Source organism: Fundulus heteroclitus, chromosome 5 (genome assembly GCF_011125445.2).
Source record: "Fundulus heteroclitus isolate FHET01 chromosome 5, MU-UCD_Fhet_4.1, whole genome shotgun sequence".
NCBI lineage: Eukaryota > Metazoa > Chordata > Actinopteri > Cyprinodontiformes > Fundulidae > Fundulus > Fundulus heteroclitus.
This window is the reverse complement of record NC_046365.1, coordinates 17,810,010-17,832,066: the sequence shown is the minus strand read 5'-3', so window position 1 is coordinate 17,832,066 and position 22,057 is coordinate 17,810,010. Positions and strand designations below refer to the sequence as shown.

Here is a 22,057-nt window from a genome sequence, read left to right as displayed (position 1 = left end):
CTCGGCGATGAGGGAACGATCTTGCAAATGAGACGTCTCATCTCGACGCAGTCGTAAACCTGTCAGCAAATAAAAGCCCGAGATTCCACGACGTGGTTATTTTTACACACACACAAAAAAAAAAAAAAATCAGAGCCAGCGTGCCCGAACCTCCGGCTCCGGCATTAGCAGCCAGACTCGCTAACAAGCCTCCATCAGCGGTTGTTGCCTTGAACAAACGCCAGCAGCAGTCACTCCGTCTGCCTTTTGCGATCACGCGTCATTAGACGTTGTGACAGGAATCCAGCTCGCAGCTGTTGGTTTGCTCAGAACCATTTCCAGGGACATATTTCTAATCCATATGTTTGTAAAAACAAAAAAAACAACAAAAAAGTTGCCACATAGGGAATAATAGGCCTGCCACGCCCGGAGTAAAATATGTGCATCCCCTGTCAGCTCTTTAAACAGACCGCATGAACCCGGGTAATTTATTTCCAAACAAAGGACATATTTCCCCGTTCAGGGCTTTTCCTCTCGTGTGGTTCATGTAACGAGTGACTCAGCAGAGCGGTAAGTCATCTCTAACCTGCCTCTGCTTTAATTGATCCCATTTTTCACCCCCACAGGGTAAATGCCGGCAAGCAGAGCAGGTCCTTCGCGTTGGAGTTGAGCACCAACACCTCACACCATTAACCCTTTATTCCACAGCCATCTCTCAGCGTCCTGTCGTTTGCTTTTACTACTTTCCGCTCACAAGGACAACGGCGGTGCTGCCGTAAAACAAGACAAGTGTCTTGGAGCAGAACCACAGTGAGCACTGTTCTCTGTGCTCTGCCGAGATAAAGAGAAAAGCTTGGAGAGGAAAAGGATGGTGATTTAGGTTTCAAATTACACATAACTGCTTATCTCCTACAGATTGTCACCATTGTGGAGCTCCAATAGGAGAATTATATTTTATCGTTTGGCATCATCTTGATTATGTTCAGAGGTTAAAACAACAATCAAAGCCTGTAAACTCGGAAAACGTATTCATGTCTGCGCTGTACCTTACAATAGGACTCATCAATTCAAGCTTTTTTTTTTTTTTTTTACATTGTAATGTTACAACCACAAAGTTCTGATTATTTTATCAAGCATTTAGGTGACTGACCAACACAAAGTAGTGCATAATTGTGAAAAAGAAGAAAGATTACAGCACTTTGCTTCAAATCTTTATTCTGTACAGTCAAAAATCTGACAACTGTGCTGTGCCATTATATTATGCAGTCTTTCCTATGATGCCCCTTAATTAAAACGTGTACATGAAATAGCTTTCGAGACAAAAAAACAAACAGCCTTTGAACAAATAAAAACAATTATTTTGTGTTTAGCTTCCCTGACCAGCTTTTCAGTTCCTGCTGAAGGAAAGCATTCCCACAGTATGATGTTGCCACCACCAAGTTTGATGATCAGGAGGGTGTGTTTAGGGTGATGTGCAGTGTTGGTATACCACCACAAGTGGCATTTCACATGAAAATAAAAATTCCCCTCTTCCAAATGTTTTCTTTATCCCCTTATGGCTGAAAGCAAAATTTAAACAGGACATAAGATGGTGTCCTTTCAAACATTCTTTATTTTCTTGCCACTCATCAATAAGGGCTTTATGTATGAAGTGAACAACTAACACTTGTCCTGCAGACAGGTTCTCCCACCTGAGCCATGAACCTCTGCGACTCCTCCAGAGTTACCATGCGCCTCCTTGGCTGCTTCTCTAAATAATGCTCTCCTTATCCAGCCTCTCTGGTGAGCCGTAAGAGGTCCTTTAGGTACTCATATGTCTTACACCCATCTATAAACATCTCCACATCTTCATCCTTGGCGTTTCTGCTGCGTTCCTTTGTCTTCATGACGCCGTTTGTTTACAAATGCTCTCAAACAAACCTCTGATAATGAATAATACTTGTAACAACAGCTACGTTTCCACCTAAATGAACCCCCCCAACATGTCTCTCTGCGAGTATTGACAGCAGCTAATTCCACTGGGTTACATTTATGGGTTTCAGAAAGAAGGGGCTAAATATAAATGCGTAACACACTTTTCAGTTTTTATTTGTAAATCTATTTCAAACCTCGCACCCCTTTCCTTCCATGTCACAGTTACAGTATGAGCTGCACTGTGGGTGTGTGTGTGTGTGTGTGTGTAGCGTGACAACATGTGGAAAAGCTGAAGGAGCATGAATAGCTTCGCATGGCGCTGTGTACTATTTTTTTCGGTGCCATTCAGCCCGTGTAAGGATCTGATTCTTGCTCTGCACCCTGGAAGAGAGGCTGGCTCAGTGTTTTGACACATCAACCTGAGGTTGCCATGGTTAGGACCTGCAGCTACTTTACACAGATTTCCCCCTCGGGGGCTCTGACAGGTCCCATAGATCACGTTGGGACAGCTTCTCCCTGAAGAGCAGCAGTGTGTCTGTGCTGAGCGATAAAGGCTTGAGTGGCTGGAGGCAGCGAGCTCCTCCCTCGTTAGACCCCGCAGAAGATTTCCTCCCCGAGACAGAGATCAGTTTAAAGATTGCATTAATTCTGTTAAAGCCTGATTAAGAATTATAAAAATAGGAATTAAACTTCTGTTGGCTGGAACCATATGACTCATTCAGAAAAAAAATGAAAAAAAGAAATGAACAAACGCATGATGTTCAAACGGAAGCTGACCATTTGACACTTTTTTTTTTTTAATTAATACACTAGGGTTCTAACCTGACTCCACCAGATGGATTTGCTCCGCATATCCATCTGGAAACCTTTCGTTGAAGTAATTTTGGGAAGGGGCGAAAATACTGGTTAGCTGATTGGCCTATGTTGGTGATAGACGTGCCAAATAAACCAATCAGATCAACGAAGCATATGACGTACTAACAGCGACGACGAAAACACAACCACAAGCTCTTGCCGAAACCAGTCGGGAGAAGAGCAAAAACATCCTCCAGAGCAGTGTTTTGCTCTTCTTTCAGTGAATAAATACTCTGTAATTCCGATAAAACTTGCTCGATAGCCACGCTAACGCTAGTTTCATCGGCTGAAGCCGCCATGTTCTTTAGACTGAACTGTCGATCTTCTCGTTGCGTCACACCTCAACCCGCCTCAAAGCCAACGCTGATTGGACGTTCGTTTGGTGAACGGCTCCAAATTTTGTTTAACGGAAAGTAGCCAGACTGATCTGCGAGTGAAACCTTGAAAGCTCGCGAGATCAGGATGGTCTCACGAGGCTACCGAGGTTCTAGCATAATAGAAAACACCAATAATGCAAATATATACTACCTTTTAAACATGATAAAGGACTTATTTACACATTTTAACAAGTCAATGATTTGTTGTTTAGTGTTGTCAACCCCCCATTTTGGTTAATCTGAGACATTTACAAAAAAAGCATAAAAAACAACAGCAAATAATTACATTGCAATGATGAAGATATTTTACAGTAACTCCGCAGCTGCTAAAGTTTCTGGTATATATGAACATTTCATACTAGAGCTAGACGATAACTCTATAACAAAATATATGTGCGATAGAAGAAAGGGTCAGTAAAAAGTTCAATAGAACAGTTTTTCTTCCTTTTGCATTCTGGCCTATCATGTAGGTTGATACTACAGTCATTACATCCTCCCAACCAATCACAAAAGCAGATCCAGGAGCGTTCTGTCATCAAGCTCCGCCCCCTTCACAGGGTCCAGAGAGCATGTGTTGTTTGTTCTTTTTCAAAAACCTTTTTGGTAAAAATTTGGTTGAATAAAGGGTTGAGGTTGAATTCAGTGTTTGTGTGTTCTTTATCTAAATATAGGCCATTAAGCAATAGCATAAAATGACTAGGCTGCAATTAAAATATGCTTTGAATTTTCAAATATATATTTTGAATTTTTTAATGTATCCATCAATATGATTTTTATTTTATCGATATGCTTTTTTTCCTATATTGTCCAGCCCTATTTCATACAACAGTAAAAACTGTACTTGATGTTTAATAGCAAGTTATGAATTGTTGGAGATTTTGTCACAGTGTCAAACGTACCTTGGTGGTGAGAGCCTCTTGGAACCTTTTGCTGTAAAAACAGAAGACAAACTGTGTTAAAGTGAATGAAGGAGAACAACATTTTTAGTACACAGAGAACTGCATTTTCAAGCTTATAAACGGGGATGACGACATAATTATTTACCTGGTGCGTTTGCAAACTCATGAAAGGGTATTATTTGATCAAATTAGACATTTAAAGAAACAAAGCTAAAAAACTAGGTGCCTAAATATAGACCCACAAAGTCAAGGTTTTGAAAAATACTCTTAGCAGCTGGTACAGTTCCAGCTTTCTTAGGCTCTGACTGTGAATTTAGCGCTGATAGGCACTTAGACTTAATAACCTGTTTATTATGTCCAACCATTTTTGCAAGTTGAAATGCCTGAATTTTTTGTGGCATTGTCCCACTGGAAACAGCATCCAGAAGACGGTGCACTGGGCAACAATACTCGGATATTCTGTGGTGTTTGAACGACTCTCAGTTGGCAACAAGGGACCCCAAAGAGTGCCAACAAAAATATTTCCCATACAGTTACACATCCACCAGCAGCCCGAATAGCTGATACAAAGCAAGTCGAATTCATGCTTTGCAAATTCTGACCCCACTATCCAAATGTTGCAAATGGAATTGGTATCCGTTGGACCGGGCAACATTTCCTCAATCCGTCGCTGTCCGGTTTATGCGAGCCTGTGTGAATTGTTGCTTCGGATTGCTGTTTTTAGCAATTAGGAGGGGTACTGTCTCCAGCTGATGAGGCCCATCAGCTTCAGGGTTCAACATGTTGTGGTTCAGAGATGGTATTCTTCATACCTTGGCTGTAACAAGCAGTAATTTGATCTACTTTTGCTTTTCCATCTTACCGAACCAGCCTGCCCATACTCCTCTGATGTTAACATTTTTATTCCCACCACTGCTGCTCACAGAATATTTTCTCTTTTCTGAACCGTTCCCTGTAATGTGCACTCAGTTTGAACTTCAGCAAGTCACTTTCAGTATTGAAATATACAAAATCCTACATGGGATGGCCCCCACCACCTCTTAGTGATTTTGTCAGGCTCAGAACATCCACACACAGAATCACACGAGGAGTGTGTAGAGGTGACTGCAGTATCCCGCTTAGAAAAAGTGCTTTTAGTCAGGCAGCTTTTTCTGATAGAGCTTCTCAGGAATGGAAAACCATTCCAACTACAATCAGAGACATTAACACATCTTTCGCTGTCATCTAAAATGTTTGTTGATTAATAATCAGAACTGCCGACACTGAACTCCTGCTGCTGCTGTTATCTTGGGTTTCAGGTTTGAATGTGTGACTCCTCTCTGGCCCTTTCGGTAACTGTAATTATTGCATGTTTTAATTTCTTCTTTTTTTTTCTTTTTTTTTTTACTAATATTCTGTTTCTATCAAATGTTTTAACCTGCTTACTAATGCATGACGCTTGCACTGTCGTTTTTATCATTTTACTAAACGCTTTGTTACTGCTGCTTGTGCTTAAAAATCTCTATGCCGCTTCGCTTGACTAATTTTATTCGTATTATTGCTTCTTTTTTGCTGCTGCTTCTATACTGCAGTGGACTAACACAGCCCTAATATGTTGTTTTGACTCTTGTTTAATTAAGTATTTATAATATTTTATGCTTTTTTTTAGGGTGACACTGTACAACAGGACTACAGGTTGGCTGACTCTGGCATGTTACAGGTGGACTGTCATCAATACGCACTGTGCTGGTAATTAAATAAAAGCAATTGTGTGATGTGTGTATGTTTTTATATTTATATTTTTTCCGGTACTCATTGAACTGGCTCATGTCCGATAGCTTCTACTGGTGGACCGCCTCAAATCCTATAACTCTCACATGACTCTCACATAACAGAGTTATGTTTCAGATCAATCTAATGCTTAAACTCAGTCTCTTTCCCATTAAAGACTGACTGAAAAAGATTGTAGGACTAAAAATTTTCGTTAACATTTAGCACTTTGCTTTATTTCTTTAATTTGGACCTATCGGCCTAGTCAATGATCAAGATCGTGATGCTGGCACCTCCTTGCTTCACTGGGGCAGGACGGTCTTCACCAGGACCTTGTTCCTTTTCTTTAAAGTCCATCTAGTGGTCTGTGACATTAAGGAGTTTTAAACGTAAGTCCAAGTCTGATAATAAAAACGCAGACACTGAAAATAATATAGATGACTAAATTAGGATAAAAACATAAAAACCTGCACCAGTAAAGTCTTATCAGTTTACTGAGATTCAAGAAATACTTTGCTTTCTTATTTCTGAGAAACAGCAAACACAGCAGGATTTGAAGCAGAGATTCGGTGAAAATAAAACGTGAAACGCTGAGTCGACTCTAAGGCCCTGTGAACACAACAACCATTAATTTAAAATATTATTTTTTTTAATCCCTGTTTCTGTTAACATATCTACATGACAATGTTTTAATTGCAATCTCCATGCGCAACACACTAATACAAACACCAAAAACGGGGTCATTTTCCTGCCATGCAGCTGGTAGGCATGGAAACTCTACAACGTCCGCATGCGTACAGACACTTCCTGCTTCATTTCCACTGATTGCAGCCATAGTGTGCAGGTGCCAGGACTCCCCCATACAGGCAGATTCCATTTCCCCTGTGCACAGGAGACTGGGACGATTTCCAGTCGGACCGTTTTCAGAGAAATAAGCGTGCCGTTGTGGTGTACAAAGAGAATGAATATTTTTGAAAGGCCATATATGCTGATTTTAGCTGCTCGGGACACAAGAAAGTGGGTGCATGTGCGTGTGTGCGTGTGTGTGGGAGGTATTTTTAGTGAAAGATCTCTCACAAATGAACCATGCATATGAGGGGAGAAAAAAAAAATGGAACAAACACAAACAGAGCTCAGGGTTTCATAGATTAATTGCTTTCTCCCAGGGAAAGAAGTCAGTTTGTTTGTGAAGGATGAACGCAGTTTATCCGTCGCAAAGCTTGGTTAAAGTTTGACGTTAATTAAAATTCAACAAGTGCTGCGTCGAGGGTTAGGAGCCGGAGGAAGCGGGGACATGTGAAGGCATTAATGAAATAGCATGCCGAGTTACAAAGCTCATGAAAAAGCAAGAACCTGCAAACGGCTTGGAATTTCGACGCCTGCCAAATGCACACACGGCTACCAGCAACATGACCTTAAGCAACAAGAAAAAAAAGAAATAAAAGCACTTAAAGTGTCATGATTGACTGAGTCAGGTGTGCAGGCCCCTTGTACACACCGCCTGCAGAAACATTTTCATCTTATACATAAAAGCACCAAAGTGGTTGTAATAGTGCTGCATGTTAGTAACTCTAAAACTTTAGTAATACATTTAAAAAAAAAGTGCTTTTGATTTCCCAGTGTTTATCATCAGTGTTTATTGGTATAAGAAGTCTGTATAAAAAGCCAATTTCTTTTAAGGATTTTGTTAGCCAGCAAACAGGACCACCCAGGCCCAGGGCTCACACACAGACATGTCACAGCCACAGGGATTTTAAAGTACTTAATCTAATAACGGTATATATTTGGACTGTAAGGAGAACTTTGCTCTGTAAATGTTTATAGACCGGAAGATGAAGATGGGACTGGTGGCTGCACAGATCACTTTTCCATTCTCTCTTGTCCAATGAAGCTTCCTCTACTGGAACCTAAAGACACTTTAACTCAGCTCCAAGAATATACAGACTGTTTATGACACAGACGGTGTTTAAAACTCTACGTATGCACAAGTCCTTGGTCGTCCCTGTCACAATCAAGTGTTCTGTTCAGTGTAAAGTGGCTGTCAACACAACTGCTGCTTAGTGGATATTTACTGGATATTTTCTTATCTGTTGACCATCTTCTGTAAACCAGAGAGATGGCTGAACCATGTCAGAAACAAAGTCATCTAAATGTGATTTTTTTTTGCTCATTTTAATGCTCAGCTTTAAGCTTTAGCAAGTCATCTTTAATCAGTCGAGTTCCCCAAATGAAATGGAAACGCTTCCATGGGATTTTGCTATTTATGTTAACAAGTAATTAAAACAGTTGTATCTTATAAAGTAACCAGTAGGTGAGTGTGTCGCCTGTACGGTTGTAGCAAAGACCATCTAACCCGAGGGAGGCGAGAACCAGTGGCAGATAAGTAAACGTTATTATACATTATTTCATTCTTCATGTTGAAAAGATGTAGAAAGAAGAAAATGCATATATTCACACTAAAATTATTATTATTTATTTTTTTCCTCATCCCTCTCATCCTTTCCACCTCATGGGGCAGCATTGACATTTTCAAAGGGAAAAACTTTATTAGTTGCACTTGAACGCAGCCGGGAGTTTAACAGTGGGTCACGGTAAAAAAAAAAAAGTTGTTTTTGAGTAGTCTTGAGAGAGAGAAAAAAAAGTCAGCATAAGACTTTGAAAACGATGTACTCAAGATTGGTCTTTACACAATACGAGTTGTCTTGCTCTCTTGTCAACGCATTTTTCAAAACAAAAAAATGTCCAGACAGCCTGGCTTTGCTGAAGATCAGATGAATAGAAAATCGACAGGTTAATTAATGACTGATTATCTTCATACGTCATAATGACACATGGCTGATGTCCAGGAGTGCTGTGGGAGAATCACGCTTCGATTGGCTGCTCTTTCAAACTTTTAAACTTAGCGTTACTGCAGTGAAACAGGCTGACAGTAAAACGACTTTCCTTCCAGGGATGACGCTTAAAATGTTTTTGCAAGCCGGTAAATAAAATATTTTGCTCTCCACATTATAGTTTGATATAATCTAAGAATATTGGAGAATATATGAGAACAAGCTGCTAAAATACCACACGCTGCATAAATCCTTCCAACTTGACGTCTGGAGACATTCGCGCGGCGAGCGTCTCCCCCGTAAAACGCCAGCGTCGCATCAGCACTCCTACACAACAGCTTGGTTTTCGCAGCAATCAGTCACATGAAGTTGTTGTAGCAGCTGTCTGCCTTTTCGCCACTGTAAGTTCTTCCTGCATTAGCGACAGATCAACTCCAATTAGGCTCAGCGCGGCCTGTCGTCTCCTACGGTCTGATGGTGCGCTGTGTCTTTTATTTCACTTCCAACTGAGCAGCAGCATCCAGAGCAGACCGGATCGATGGGCACTTTCGGTTCGACCGAACGTCGCGTGTCACGAGTCAAGAGTGATTTTGAGCAGATTTTCGATTCCAGCCTATTTATGTTACCCTTGACTGCCTGGCAGAGAGAGCTCCTCTTTGGCGCTGACAAGAAGGCTGAAAATGTGAGGGACGGACCCTGCAGAGGAGGTGATGTGACACCGCTGCCTCAGACTGTCAGCGGCGCTGATAAGAAACAGGAGCTGAACAAAAACGCTGTGACAAGACAGATTATGGGTATGTGAGAGCAGAAACGGACTCAGGATGAGGTGGAGAATAATGGACAGCAGGTGGGAGGAGGAAGACAGCATTAATCTGACATGAAACCAACAAGGTCAGAAACGACATTCTAAGGCGAAATAGCTAGGAGACGCTGGAGGGAGGTGTGGAGGAAAGGCACGGACCTCTTGGGGAAGGTGAACTTGACTGCGTTCTGGATGAAGCCGTAGCAGCAAGGGCTGACGACAAAGGCGGCTCCTGCCTGGATGCAGTGCTCCAGCACCATGTCTGTCGCGATCCCACACGCATGGAGGGCGACCTGCATTAGAACACGCAAAGACAAAATCCAGACTGTATAGCTTAGCAATTAAAGTCTATTTTTTCCTGAAAAATTAAAAACACTTTTTTTTTTCTTCCATATGAACTGAGAGTACTCGATATTATTAATCGATCGCTCCTGATTACTTTATAAAGGCTGCTGCACTTAAGGCTCCAAACTTGCAGATACAGGGAGCCGCAGCAGACAACAGCATTGATGCTTTCAGAGCAGAAGCACGAAAGCATCAGGATTCCCGTGGAGTGGGTAAACTGTGCGTGGTGATAAACACCTGCCACTGCATTAGTAATGCCCTGCTTATATCAGCAGCAGCTGAAGGGGACTGAGAGACCCAAGGAGGCTTTCTCCGTCTCTGTCTTCCAGCCCAGCACATCTGCAAAAATGATTATTATTAACAGATACCTTTTGGTCGGCTAAAAAGAGTCTGAATTTATGTCTATATGAGAATAGCTTGGCTGCTCTGTGCAGCCGAGTCTGTGTTATATTCCTGGTTTCCAAGAAGATGCCATGCCTGCGAGCCGGAATGGAAAACATCTTGACAGCAGAGCCACACAGCAGAAGCTCGGAGCTGATCAGGGTGGGATCGGAGCAGCTGGCTGGGGCTCCTCCTCCACATGGGGAAGCCAAGAGACAAACAGTGACTAGAGCAACATCACTAAAGCCAATTTTTAGTTTACTGGAATGTCGAGACAGGAAGACATTCGTTTGAATAATGCTCTAAATCTTTACGAGGGTTGGAATAATTTGTTTAGAAGCAGGAGCTCACTGAGTGGCAGGAAAAAAAAAAGGTAAAATATTTCACACACAAAAAAAATGAAGATGCAACCTTTAACATGTCAACAAGTATAGAGTAACAAAATAACAGAAGAAAACATAGTGTAACAAAAAAAAACATATTTTACAATGCAGGGCATTTTACAGAGCATAGCATCAACTCACAACACACATTTCAGAAAAAAATAACCTTCAAAAGTGCAATGAAAAAGAAAATATAAAGCAAAAGCTAAGTTGTCAAAAGCTGAATGTGTTTTCTGTCTTGCCTTTGTTATCTGAAAACTGCGTTTGTGTTGTATAGAATGTTGCATTCAGTGCCACTGCATCCAAACTCTGAAAGCCTTATTGCTACAGTTCCTCACAAAACGATTTATTTCCCTTGAAGCTTTGAAACTACAACAGATTTTATAGGAACTTACTTTATAGACCAACACACAGTAGCACATAACTGAAGTGGAAGGAAAAAAAGATACAAGGCTTTCATTCTCTTACGAAGGAAAACAAAGCCTGGCGTGAAATCGTATTCTTCTCCCCCGGGTAAATACATTGCAGAACCACCTTTCCCTGCAATTACAGCTGCATTGATTCACCTAAACAAAGAGTCCAAACTTGACTTGGCCTCTGACGACTCCGGACCCGTCGTCGAGTCTCAAGGACGTCATTTATCGCCTCTCAATTGTAAAGTAAACCGGTGGTGTAGATCATTTGAGGAAAATCTTAAATCTGTCCCCTCTGAGCTTCCACAGTGTATGAAAATGGTTGTTTGTCACGGTAGCAACACACAGTGTACCTATGGGCTCTCTGTAACATTTCTCAACAGTCCGCGGCAGTAAAAGGAGCGCTCTGTTTTTATTTAATGCTACCGCCAAGATTCTTTTGAAGTAAGAAAGCAACAGATCGCAGCTCTGACAGAAACGCATAAATTCTCCAGTTAAAGGGGTGAGTTTGATTTATTAACCAAGGACATTTGTGGAACTCGGGTTGTTAATTATTCATAATCTGGATATATCAGCCACGGCTTCCATGTGACCACAGAGAGGTCTGAGCCTCAGTTGAGGTCTGTATTAAAAAGGCAAAAATAAAAATTACTAAACTCAATTTACATCGTATTCTCTCACTAGCAATAATGTTTTTATTTTGTATTTTTAATCTTGAGATGTTTTGATCTAAATGTATCAACCAAATAAAATAATTAATTCATTAAGCTATGGTATTGCGAATACACTTGTGGTTGTTGCAAATTAAAAACTCATTTACAAGTTACTCTATCTCTCTTACTTCTCTTTTTACATTTATGCATATTTAATATTTTTGTGTGGCAAATATAACTTTCTTAACTTTCCAAATAATTTCCAGTAGGTCATTTTTTACATGTTGAATTGAAAATTATTTTCAATTCAACATGTATTCATACTTGGATAAAAGTTGCACATATGTGGACTCCATCTACTAATGAAGTGACTTCTAAACACGGTTGGTTGCACTGCATATTTATTGAAGGGTATCAGAGTGAGGCAGGCTCAATACAAATGCACGCCACACTTTTCAGATTGTTATATGTAAGACATATTTAAAGCCATGTACCTTTTCCCTTCCGCTTCACACATTCACACTGTGTGTTGATCATAAAATCATAAAAAAACCACATGGAAGTTTGTGGCTCCAACATGATAAAACAAAATGTAAAAAAGAAAGTTCAAGGAGTATAAATACTTCGCACTGAAGCGGGTAAATCGTGTACTGGCTTAAAGGATGAAGTTACTCTAATTACAGACTTAAATTTCGAAAATTAAAATGAACATCTTTCTTGTGATTTACCATAAATCCTTAAATGTATTTATGTCACCGGGGAAAGCCGTTGTTAAAGCAAACCCGATCCGGAAGAAGAGAGGAGTAAGACATTCACAACATCTAAAAGAAAGTGAAAAGATCAACAAACATCAGTTTTACGCAGATAATGTAGATTAGTCATCCAGGGCCAAATTCTAATTAAATTTTTTTTAACCTTTGCCTTTATTTACACAAAACCACACAAGTGAAAGAGATGCGCGTGAGCAACATGTTTTGATAATGAACACTGCATTTGCAGTCAACAGCATCTGTGCTCAATCAGTTAAAAAGGATGCTTTGTCTCTTTAAAGCAGCAATAATGAAGCATCTCCGCAGTCAAAAAACTCTATTCTACTAATTGAATGTGCATAATGATGATGTTTAATTTTTAATCATTTACTGAAGCCATGCTCATATACATTTGGTTAAGTGTCATCTCTGCAGAGTCTGGAAGCAGAAATCGTTAATTAGTATGCTCCAAGCATGAGGGCGCCTGTAAAAATAATTCTTTATTATTTCATCTTTTCTCCTCTGTGTCACTCTCTTCACCAAATAAATACATCACAGAAACAATGAGGCTCCAATACTCCATTTTATTCAAATAATCACTCCTCTCTCTGCATCCATATACGTGTCTAAGAATAAAGAAAATTCCCACAGTCATCTTATGCATCATCCTCACAGCTTTCTGCCAAATTGCATTTAAAGCCGATTTAGTTGCTTTTCTCGCTGTTTTTCTTAAATAAAAGAAAAAAAAATTCCCTAATACCATTAGTCTTGTAATTACAAACCAATAACGCCTGAAGTCATTTGACAAAGCACATATTTTGTTCCCACGAACATAAATCTTCAAGCATGATCAATTGTAAACAACCACAAGACCTGAGCAGTCAATAATGGCCACGGCTAAAATAAAATCCAAATTACCTTCAAGCTCCACAAGCTTTCTGCTCTTGAAGACTACGAATTAGAAAGGCAAGAGCAGAAAAACAACTCAATGGCTTGTGTGCAAGTGTGTGTGTGTGTGTGTGTGTGTGCGTGTGTGTGCGTGTGTGTGTGTGTGTGTGTTTGTGTGTATCTTAGGACCTGTCAGAAATAATCACTTACCTTCCCCAGACCAGCCTTCGTTATGGGGAGCAAAGTCTGGCTTTAATGCAGTAGAACCTCAGTTTTAGGGTAAAGTTGGACAAAACTGGGGTTACTCATATGGATATCAATATAATGTATAAAATTACAATCTTACAGTTAAATATTGACATATATTGTATAAAGTGTCATATCCTTTTCTTTCTTTTTTTTTGCATTGTTTGACATTAAATCTAGGATTACCAAAATAATTTCGATTTGCCCTTAAAAAAACTGGACGGTGTTGTCATTGCTTCGTAAGCTTAGATAGGTGAGCTCAACATTTAAATTAAATGGACACCGGTGTATCTTAAGGCATGACCTCAAACAACATCCTTCCTTGTGGGACAAATGAAAATTTCAAAAGAAACCAGAAAAGCTATCAGGTATCATGGACTTCTACAAGTTTTTTTTTTTTTCTCAATTGGGTGAAATTTGAAGATGCCTGAAGGTGACACGTTCATCTGTTCAAACAACTGTGTGCAAGTATGAGCCATCAGTATGTCCAGCCGTCAGTGTTCAGGAAGCAGGCGGGTTCTGAGTTCCTGAGATGAATGTGCATTTGTGCAAAGTTTGAGTATTAACCCCAGAACAAAGCAAGACCTTGTAAAGATGTTGATTGAAGCTTGTAATGAGAGTCATTATCCACAGAGAATTGATTCCTGAACCAACATGGGCTCAAAAGGCCACTTGGCGAGGAAGAGGCCATCAGTCCGACAGCAACATACAAAGCCAGTTCATGGTTTGCAAAGGCGCTCACGGACAAAGAGCTTAATTTCTGGAGGCATGTCCTGTGGTCTGCCAGAACTACAATTGTTACATTTGGAGGACAAAGGGGGAAATTACATGCCTAGGAACAGCATTCAGACTGTGAAGTACAGGAAAGCTGCAGGAAAGGGGTTGAGGCTGTATTTATGTACCACTTGTCCCTTAAGTACAGTTCATTGCTTCCTATTTTATAGTTATTCATAAGGCTTTAGGTCAACATTGCTGCTGTTACTTTACGTCACATACTATCCAGGGTTTGTTTGTGGTAGCATTATGTTACAGTTTGCATCCAAGCTTAAGTTTAAAGTAAGCATTATTGAACTAGTTTTTATTTTTGGAATTTTCTTCTGTTATATGCATATTTCTGGTGAATAAGTTATCTCAATGTTTCCTTTTGAATAACCTGACCACTGTCTGTCCCCTTTCTTCAGATCCTCCATCCAGGATATGTGCATGCACAGACTTTAACCCCCTACTTTTATGTCTGGATCTTTCAGTTGTTCAAAAGGCATAAAGACCATGTCTAAATCACAGAACGGATGATTTAAAAAGCAGCTGCTGTTTTCATGTGACTATATCACAAAGTCTTGGCCTCAAAGACACAAGATTTGTGGGCAGAGCTGAAAAGGTGCGACCAAGGTGGCTTAAAAGCCAAACTCTGTTACACTGTTCTGTTAGGAGGTATGGGCCAAAATTCCTGCAAAGTATTGCTTGATCAAGTTAGACAGTTTAAATGTAATGCTGTCAAATATTAAGGAAATATATGTCAACTTTCTACTTTAAAACCTAAAGAATACATGTTTTTTTTTAATTCTCTCTCATTATTTTGTCCTTTAACAAATAGAAATTATCCTGACTGACCTCAAGTAGGAAATATTTAATCTGATTTATTGTCAGACAGTGGGGAACAAAAAGGTTCAGTCACCTTCTTCACAGCGGATGTGAATATATCTAGTTTCACCTGTACCGTACGTATTTATATCTGCCCAGAATGCGGGTTCATCCTGAGCTGTGTAATGTCAGCCTGAAGGAGCAGACGGCAACTGAAATAAGCTTTCCAGATAATTAACATGCCAAACTGAACGTGACTAAAAATGGCACCATGCATAATGCATAATGTAGTCAAACCTACTGTGATGAGTGGCTCCTTCAAGGTATTGTTCACTTGCAAAAGGAAAGTGAACTAAAGTCTGTAGCCAAAAAAAAAAAAAAAAAAAACTCTGAATAAAGCCTCTCTCATTCATACGTGAATATGATATGCACATATGTACTGCATCTATACATACCAATGCCTGGTGTGCAAAGAATGCATGAGTGTGCATAAAATTTATTCGACTGCATGCTGTCAGTACGATTCATCGGTGTGGATGGTGTCTAGTCAAATGGAATTGCTCCCAGTGCACCAACCATTTGAAAACAAAGCTTTTTCTTATTCCCTATTCATTCTTGAGAAAAAAAAAAAAGTTTAGGCTCTTCTGAAACTGGTCAATGATACCAAATAGAAAATAAAAATATTTTAAATATTTCTGTGAGAAGACAGAAGCCCTGGGAAAAAAACTGGTTAGCAAATAACCAGCATCAAGAATCAGAAAATTACATTATGAAAAAAGCACACAAGGTGTCTCGTATCTTTGGGGTTCAACTTGCTCAACCAAACGCTGTCATCACTGTATAGGGAAGACATGTACAGGACATGATTCAATAGTTGTAGCAGCAAAAACACTCAGCTGTTTATTTTCTATACGACTGCTCTTCGGTTCTCCCTCAGCTCATTGACGTTTGCCAGCATTTGTTTGTGGACAGGTCTCCTATGCTTGTTTTGTTTTTTTTTTCCCCCCCATACATGCCACTGTACATTCTAGCCGGATATCTGTACTTTGGTATTATCTGTTTAAAAAAACATGGCAACAGAAGCCTTATGTTTAATTCAGGTTCAGCTCAGCAAACTCAAGTTGTGCAAACAACTTTAGACATAAGTTTTTTTTTCTTTCCTAGAAATCGCCCCAAGCAAGCCGTACTCATGCAGTCTTCTTGTAATCATTCTGTCATAGATCTTAACATTTAACATACTAACCGAGCCCCGGAAAGCCTGAGACAGTTTTTTTTTTTTTTGTGTGTGTGTCTGGTATTTTTTAAATAATTTCTCATCATTGTACGGTCTGACCTTTGGGTTCATTCACTGGGAATGTACTCAGTGTCTGTAGAAGTCTAACTCTAGTCCCTGCAAAACTCAGTTAATTTAATTTTAATTTACATAGCGCCAATTCACAACGCATTATCTCAAGGGAATTTCAATGTCGATTTCATCAAGTCATACACACATATTGGTCAAAACGTTTCCTGTCTAAGGAAACCCAGCAGAATGCATTGAGTCTCAACAAGCAGCATTCACTCCTCCTGAAAGAGCGCAGAGCCACAGGGACAGTCGTCTGCATTCACCTCATACCGAGCATGCGTGAAGTGACAGCGGAAAAAATCACAAATGAACATAAAAGATATAAGCTCCAGAGAAGACTGCCATCTATCTTAAATTGTGTCTACCTGTGAATATTCTTTCGCTTCTATAGAGGCTTTCCGAGCACATCTTTTCTCAGTCGGTTTTGGTTGCATTCGGACCTGCATTTAGATCCAATTGGATTGCGCTGGAGCGTCACCTGAGGTTTGACCCAACTTTGACCAAATTTCTAGAGATGCAATCAGACTGCATTCTGCAAAGATGAGTTGCATCACAGGTATTTAATAAAACAAACCTTTAGATCATTGAATGGAGCATAGTTGAAGTAGCCAAGTGAGAATATCAGGATAAAAGATTTCTCCCTGAGCAGATTGCTTAAAGCAAACAACTACCTTTGTCCCTTACCCTCTGAATAAAACTCTCTTTTGAAAAAAAAAACAAAAACAAACAAGTAGTGACACATTCCCAGCTCTATTTCATCTGCATGCGATAAGTGGCTGTGCGCTCGTTATGTGTGTAAATGAAATAAAACCCGCTGTAGACAATCTGTGGCTTTAAAATGGAAGCAGTGCAACTAAATGATTACTATTGATACTACTGTAATTTAAATAATATCTATAAAAAATAAAATGTACACCTTTGAAAATAAAAAAATAGGGTAATTGTGAATACAGGATATTTCCTGTTGGCATGTTATTCATGTCTGATACACATTTGGTATATTACTCTGGTACAATTTTAATGCAGTAAAACATGTTTCTGTTACATAGATGAAACTTCTTTTTCTTCCAACTACATCAGTGTAATTAACCAAGTGTAGCGGGCATGTTATGAGTCAGAAGTTATGATGATATTTGAAAGAATGCATGCTCTTAGTAAAGCAGAAAATCCTCAAGATCTCAGTCTGAGAACCCAAAGGCAAACGAAGCGCACAAACACGCCCCAGGACAAGGTCTAACTTTAACTCCACCAATTTACTCCAACATTTCCACAAACATGCTAATGACGGTTTTATCCGTGGGGCTGTGTGTGTTTACAGCCTTTTTCTGCCTTGAGGTGGTAAAAAATTTTTTTTTTTCCCACAACTGCTTCAAGATTTGTTTAATTTCTGTTCATTTTTTTCTGGTTGTGTCATCTGAACTGATCATCAGTCTGTTTAGGGAATCTGTGAGTCTTCACATGGAGTAAGGGACAGAACAGGAGGAATGGTCTTTTACAAGCGTCACTCACCCCAATCTGAAACGGTCCAATGAAGTAATCCAAATTGGCCTGAAGGAAGCCAATGTTGGTTAGGCCGAGCTCAGCGCTGCGACGTTGGGCTCTACTTAAAGACTCCCCTTTGTTCTCTATGAGGATGATCTGCAAAAAAACAAAACAAAAACAGGAAAAACTCAAACAGTGATATTTTTTAAGAGTCAGCAGTAATGCACTCATAGAATTAGGATGTTTCACAACAGAGAAAACAATCAATAATATTGCATTTTGATAAAACAAAGATTAAAAAAAACTTAGAGAGCCATTTCTAAACACTGAAAGGGAAAGAAAATAGTGTGAACAGCTATTTTTTGACAAGTTCCAACCCAGCTCAATTTATGAGCTTGGGGTCCTTATCAAGACATTTTTTATATATTAGTATGCGACTAAACTCAAGTTTCTGAGAACTGATGAAGTACTGTCTGTGTTTTTACCTCAGCCACACCAACTCCAGCCTACTTTCCTGTCCAAAGTTTCCAAATCTGGAAGGGTGTATCTTAATGAATTAGGAAATGACTGAAAAGTAAACTTATTTCAGTGAAACTAATTTAGATTCATTACACAAGTAGTGGTATATTTCAAACATTCATGTAATATTTTTTAATACTCGTGATTAAGGCTTAGAGCTAACAAAAACCCAAAGTTCAGTCTCTCAGAAAATTTGGTGAGTACAGAGGGGCCTTAAAACTAAGGACATTTTATGTCATGACCCAAACAACCATGAAACAATCACCAGGGGCACTACCTACTTGACAGCTGCTCATCAAACATCATTCAAGGCTTACGGGTAAACAACAAAAGCTCATTCCTAGAGAAGCTGGATAAGTGCTGGATGCAAGTATATTCAAAGAAAGTGGAAAAAATAAATGGTGCACAATCAACATAGAAGACTACGACCTTGCAGGAATTTTAAAGCAACAGTTCATTCAGGAGTTTGGATGAGTTTGCACTACAGCTGGAGTCGGTGCTTCACGAGCCTCCGCATAAATGAATTGGACTAAATCTCTGCATTAGCAAACGCCTATTCATTAATGACTTGTAAAGTATGGGAAACAGAAACAAAAACAAACAAACACACATGTTAAGATGCTTTACCTGGCAATCTGGAAGCGTGTGAGCCAGAACAATCCCCACATGACCCTGAGAGAAAGTACAAGAACAAAATAAAGAGAACAGAAATGTACAACATAGGAACGAAGTAGGAAAGGACACAAGCTAGACATGAACTCTGCTGATCTTTAGAAAATCCTTGCAGAAGTGCTACTCTGTGTGTGTGCTTGCAGCTTGTGTGCATGACCCAACAACAAAACCCACCTAACTGGAAATGACAGCTACGAGCAAATGCGAGTGATTGTTCCATTTCGAATGGTCACTAATGAAGCAGCATCTAATGTGGCTATAGTCAGATGGAGCATCATGTGTGCACGGTTTAACAGACTGATTGAGGAGGATTAGCACCGTTCCGCTGCAGAAGTCCACAACTGTGTCTCCCGGCCTGGCTAGTTCTGACACCATCGCGGCCAAGTTGTTTAGCTGTTGCATCTTCCTGATGGCTCGGATGTTGGACATTTTTCCTGCAGAGAAAAACAAAATACAGCACAGGTTCTTATTGCATCCTGGACATAAAGTGAAGAGCAGCTGTTTTTTTTTTTACCCTCAATTAATTTGAACTTCTAGGTAAATAAATAAAATCAAACAAGAGAGAAAAGCCTTCCACAGAATTGCCTTGCAAACATATTCATATCCTTAGAACTTTTGTTACATGTTTTGTCCCATTATAACCACAAACTTCAGTGTCTTTTATTGGGATTTTAAGTGATACAGCAACACAAAGTAGTGTATAACTATGAAGTGGGGGAAAAGGATACATTATCTTTAAAACTTTTCACAGATTAAAACCAAATTACAGCAATTTAACCATTATCTAATGTCAATTTTTACACCTTACTTTCCAGTTTGTCTGGCAATCAGTAAAAACACAACAGAGAATGTCCAACGATGTTTTTGGTCATTTAAATTTCTTCACTTTCTGTCAGTGCTTTAACAGACATCCTCTCCCTCTAGAAGCTCCTCAAGTCCTGATTTACAACCAACCATTTCATAAGATGGTAACCGCAGACAGATGAAACGGCCTCCATCGTCCCACCAACATGATTCAAGTGAGCCCAGGAAACCGACTGCTACGGTCCATCTCCGTGTTTGTGGCAGAACCCTTGCCTGCGCCGTGAGCAATATGTGGCTCAGAGCTACAGTCTCCTGTCTCTTCAGTCTTCTGGCGCACCACATTGACAGTTAGCCTCTGCTGTGCTGCGCAGCAGACGTTTCTGCTTCATTAATCCAAACTGATGGTTTCATTTACCGCTCGACTCAAAACCGGGAAGACATCAAAACAGAGAAACACTTTTACTTCCCCATTGAGTGCTTTGTATGAAACAACAGGTGATCAGATGGAGAAGATGAGACAGAGTCACCCTAAGCCTTATTCACACAGAGCTATAAGGGAATGTTTTTTAGACGAACGCGTGCATGTGTGTGAATGACCCTGTCAAGGTTCTTTCTAAAATATGACTAATAATCTGTGGCCAGACTTCTAAACATCCTTTTTAACAGAGGTTCTCAGTGTAATTTGGCTAAAAGTTAATTGTACTTTCATTATAGAGAAAACTCTTCATTGTGCAAAGCTGGTGGAGACACGCCCCAAAAGACTTGCAGCTGCATTTGCAGCAATAGATGCATCTACAAAGCATTGTCTCATAAATACACATAAACAATACTTTTCAGTGTGGACAATTTAAAATAGATAAAACTTGTTTTAAGATATTTCTAAAACTATTACAGGGGCCATGACAACAAATAAAATGATTCTGAGGTTTTGGGGGTATAATATGAACTGTCGTGCACCGATGACGCCATGTGAATGTCAAAAGTGAATACCAAAGGACCTGCTCAGGTGCGGTCAGCTTTGTGCTTTGCCCCATATCAGTCTCACTGTATCATCTCGAACAGGATATTGAAGCCGCGGAACGCAAATATCCCATATTCAACCTCAAACTGACTTCACAGTGGTTACTAAAAAGGAGAGCTGATATGTCCAAAGGTGGTCAGAAATGCATGAATGTTCCAGTCATTCCCGAAGGACGGGAGAATCACAGAAGAGTGGCTGAAGTTCATTATTGAGGACATTACTGAAGACGGTTCCCTGTGGGGGAATTCATCTGTCCAACAGATTTAAAAAAAACATTTGCACCAACAAGGAAGGTGGCGATCACAACGCTGTCATCACCCGTAAGTTTATTTAATTTCTGAATGCTGTCAAATGTAAGGAAGGTGTGTTTGTAACTGAAAAAAATTAGGTTAACTAACTGAAGCTAAACTGTTGCCAGCTGCATGATTTTCCACCACAGTCACCGCGGTGGAGAGCTGGTAGCCAGCTGCGTAACGCTTCTGTGTCACTGGCTCCTTGCTTCATAAGTGCAGCCGCAGCGAGCTCCCCACCACACCGGAGTTTATGCGGCTTTGTATTTCGGTCCCACTGTGTTGAAACGAGCCGCAAGTTTAAAGCCTTTGGTCAGCTTGGTCTCGCCTGTCCGACATCATGCAACACAAACACTTCCACCAGCAATAAAACCATAATAATGGATTTCTAACAAAGTGTTGCACCGAGAAGGGAGGTGTGGATGGACGGGGAAAGTGTTGTGTGTGTATATTTAGATTTTTAAATATATACAAATAGTATAAAAATAGAAATATACAATTGTCATAGTTATTTACAGTAGAAAAATAATCTAAGGTAAAAAGGATAAAATGTAAAACTACTCATCTAATATTTTTCTTCTAACGAAAACAAAGGCTAAATTCACTTAGAAGATTATCAGCTAATAAAAGGTTTTAATAAACTTGGGAGCAACCATTTGCAGTTATAACAGTGGGTAACAAGCTAAACAAACTTACACCTAATGGAAACATAAAGGTATCATTTCTTTTAGATTTGGACATTTTATCCGGTACACAGTCTAAACATGATATCAATAATGAGAAAATGAAAACCCTAAACACATCACCAACATTTAAAGCTAACCAGAAGCATGACCTGAGATTCCTGGCCTGCACGACGCAGGTTAAAACGGACAAATG

At 39.8% G+C, this 22,057-nt stretch overlaps 1 protein-coding gene across 1 annotated transcript in view; it reads right to left on the bottom strand.

The window, feature by feature from the left end:
* Window positions 1-22,057, bottom strand: part of gstcd (glutathione S-transferase, C-terminal domain containing) — a gene marked incomplete in the record, with an annotated part of 61,403 nt that overhangs the window by 3,815 nt on the left and 35,531 nt on the right. The window contains 5 exon segments of the mRNA XM_036137040.1: window positions 4,025-4,055; window positions 9,566-9,699; window positions 17,900-18,028; window positions 19,019-19,063; window positions 19,382-19,497. Coding sequence (XP_035992933.1) covers window positions 4,025-4,055; window positions 9,566-9,699; window positions 17,900-18,028; window positions 19,019-19,063; window positions 19,382-19,497 — 455 coding nt within the window.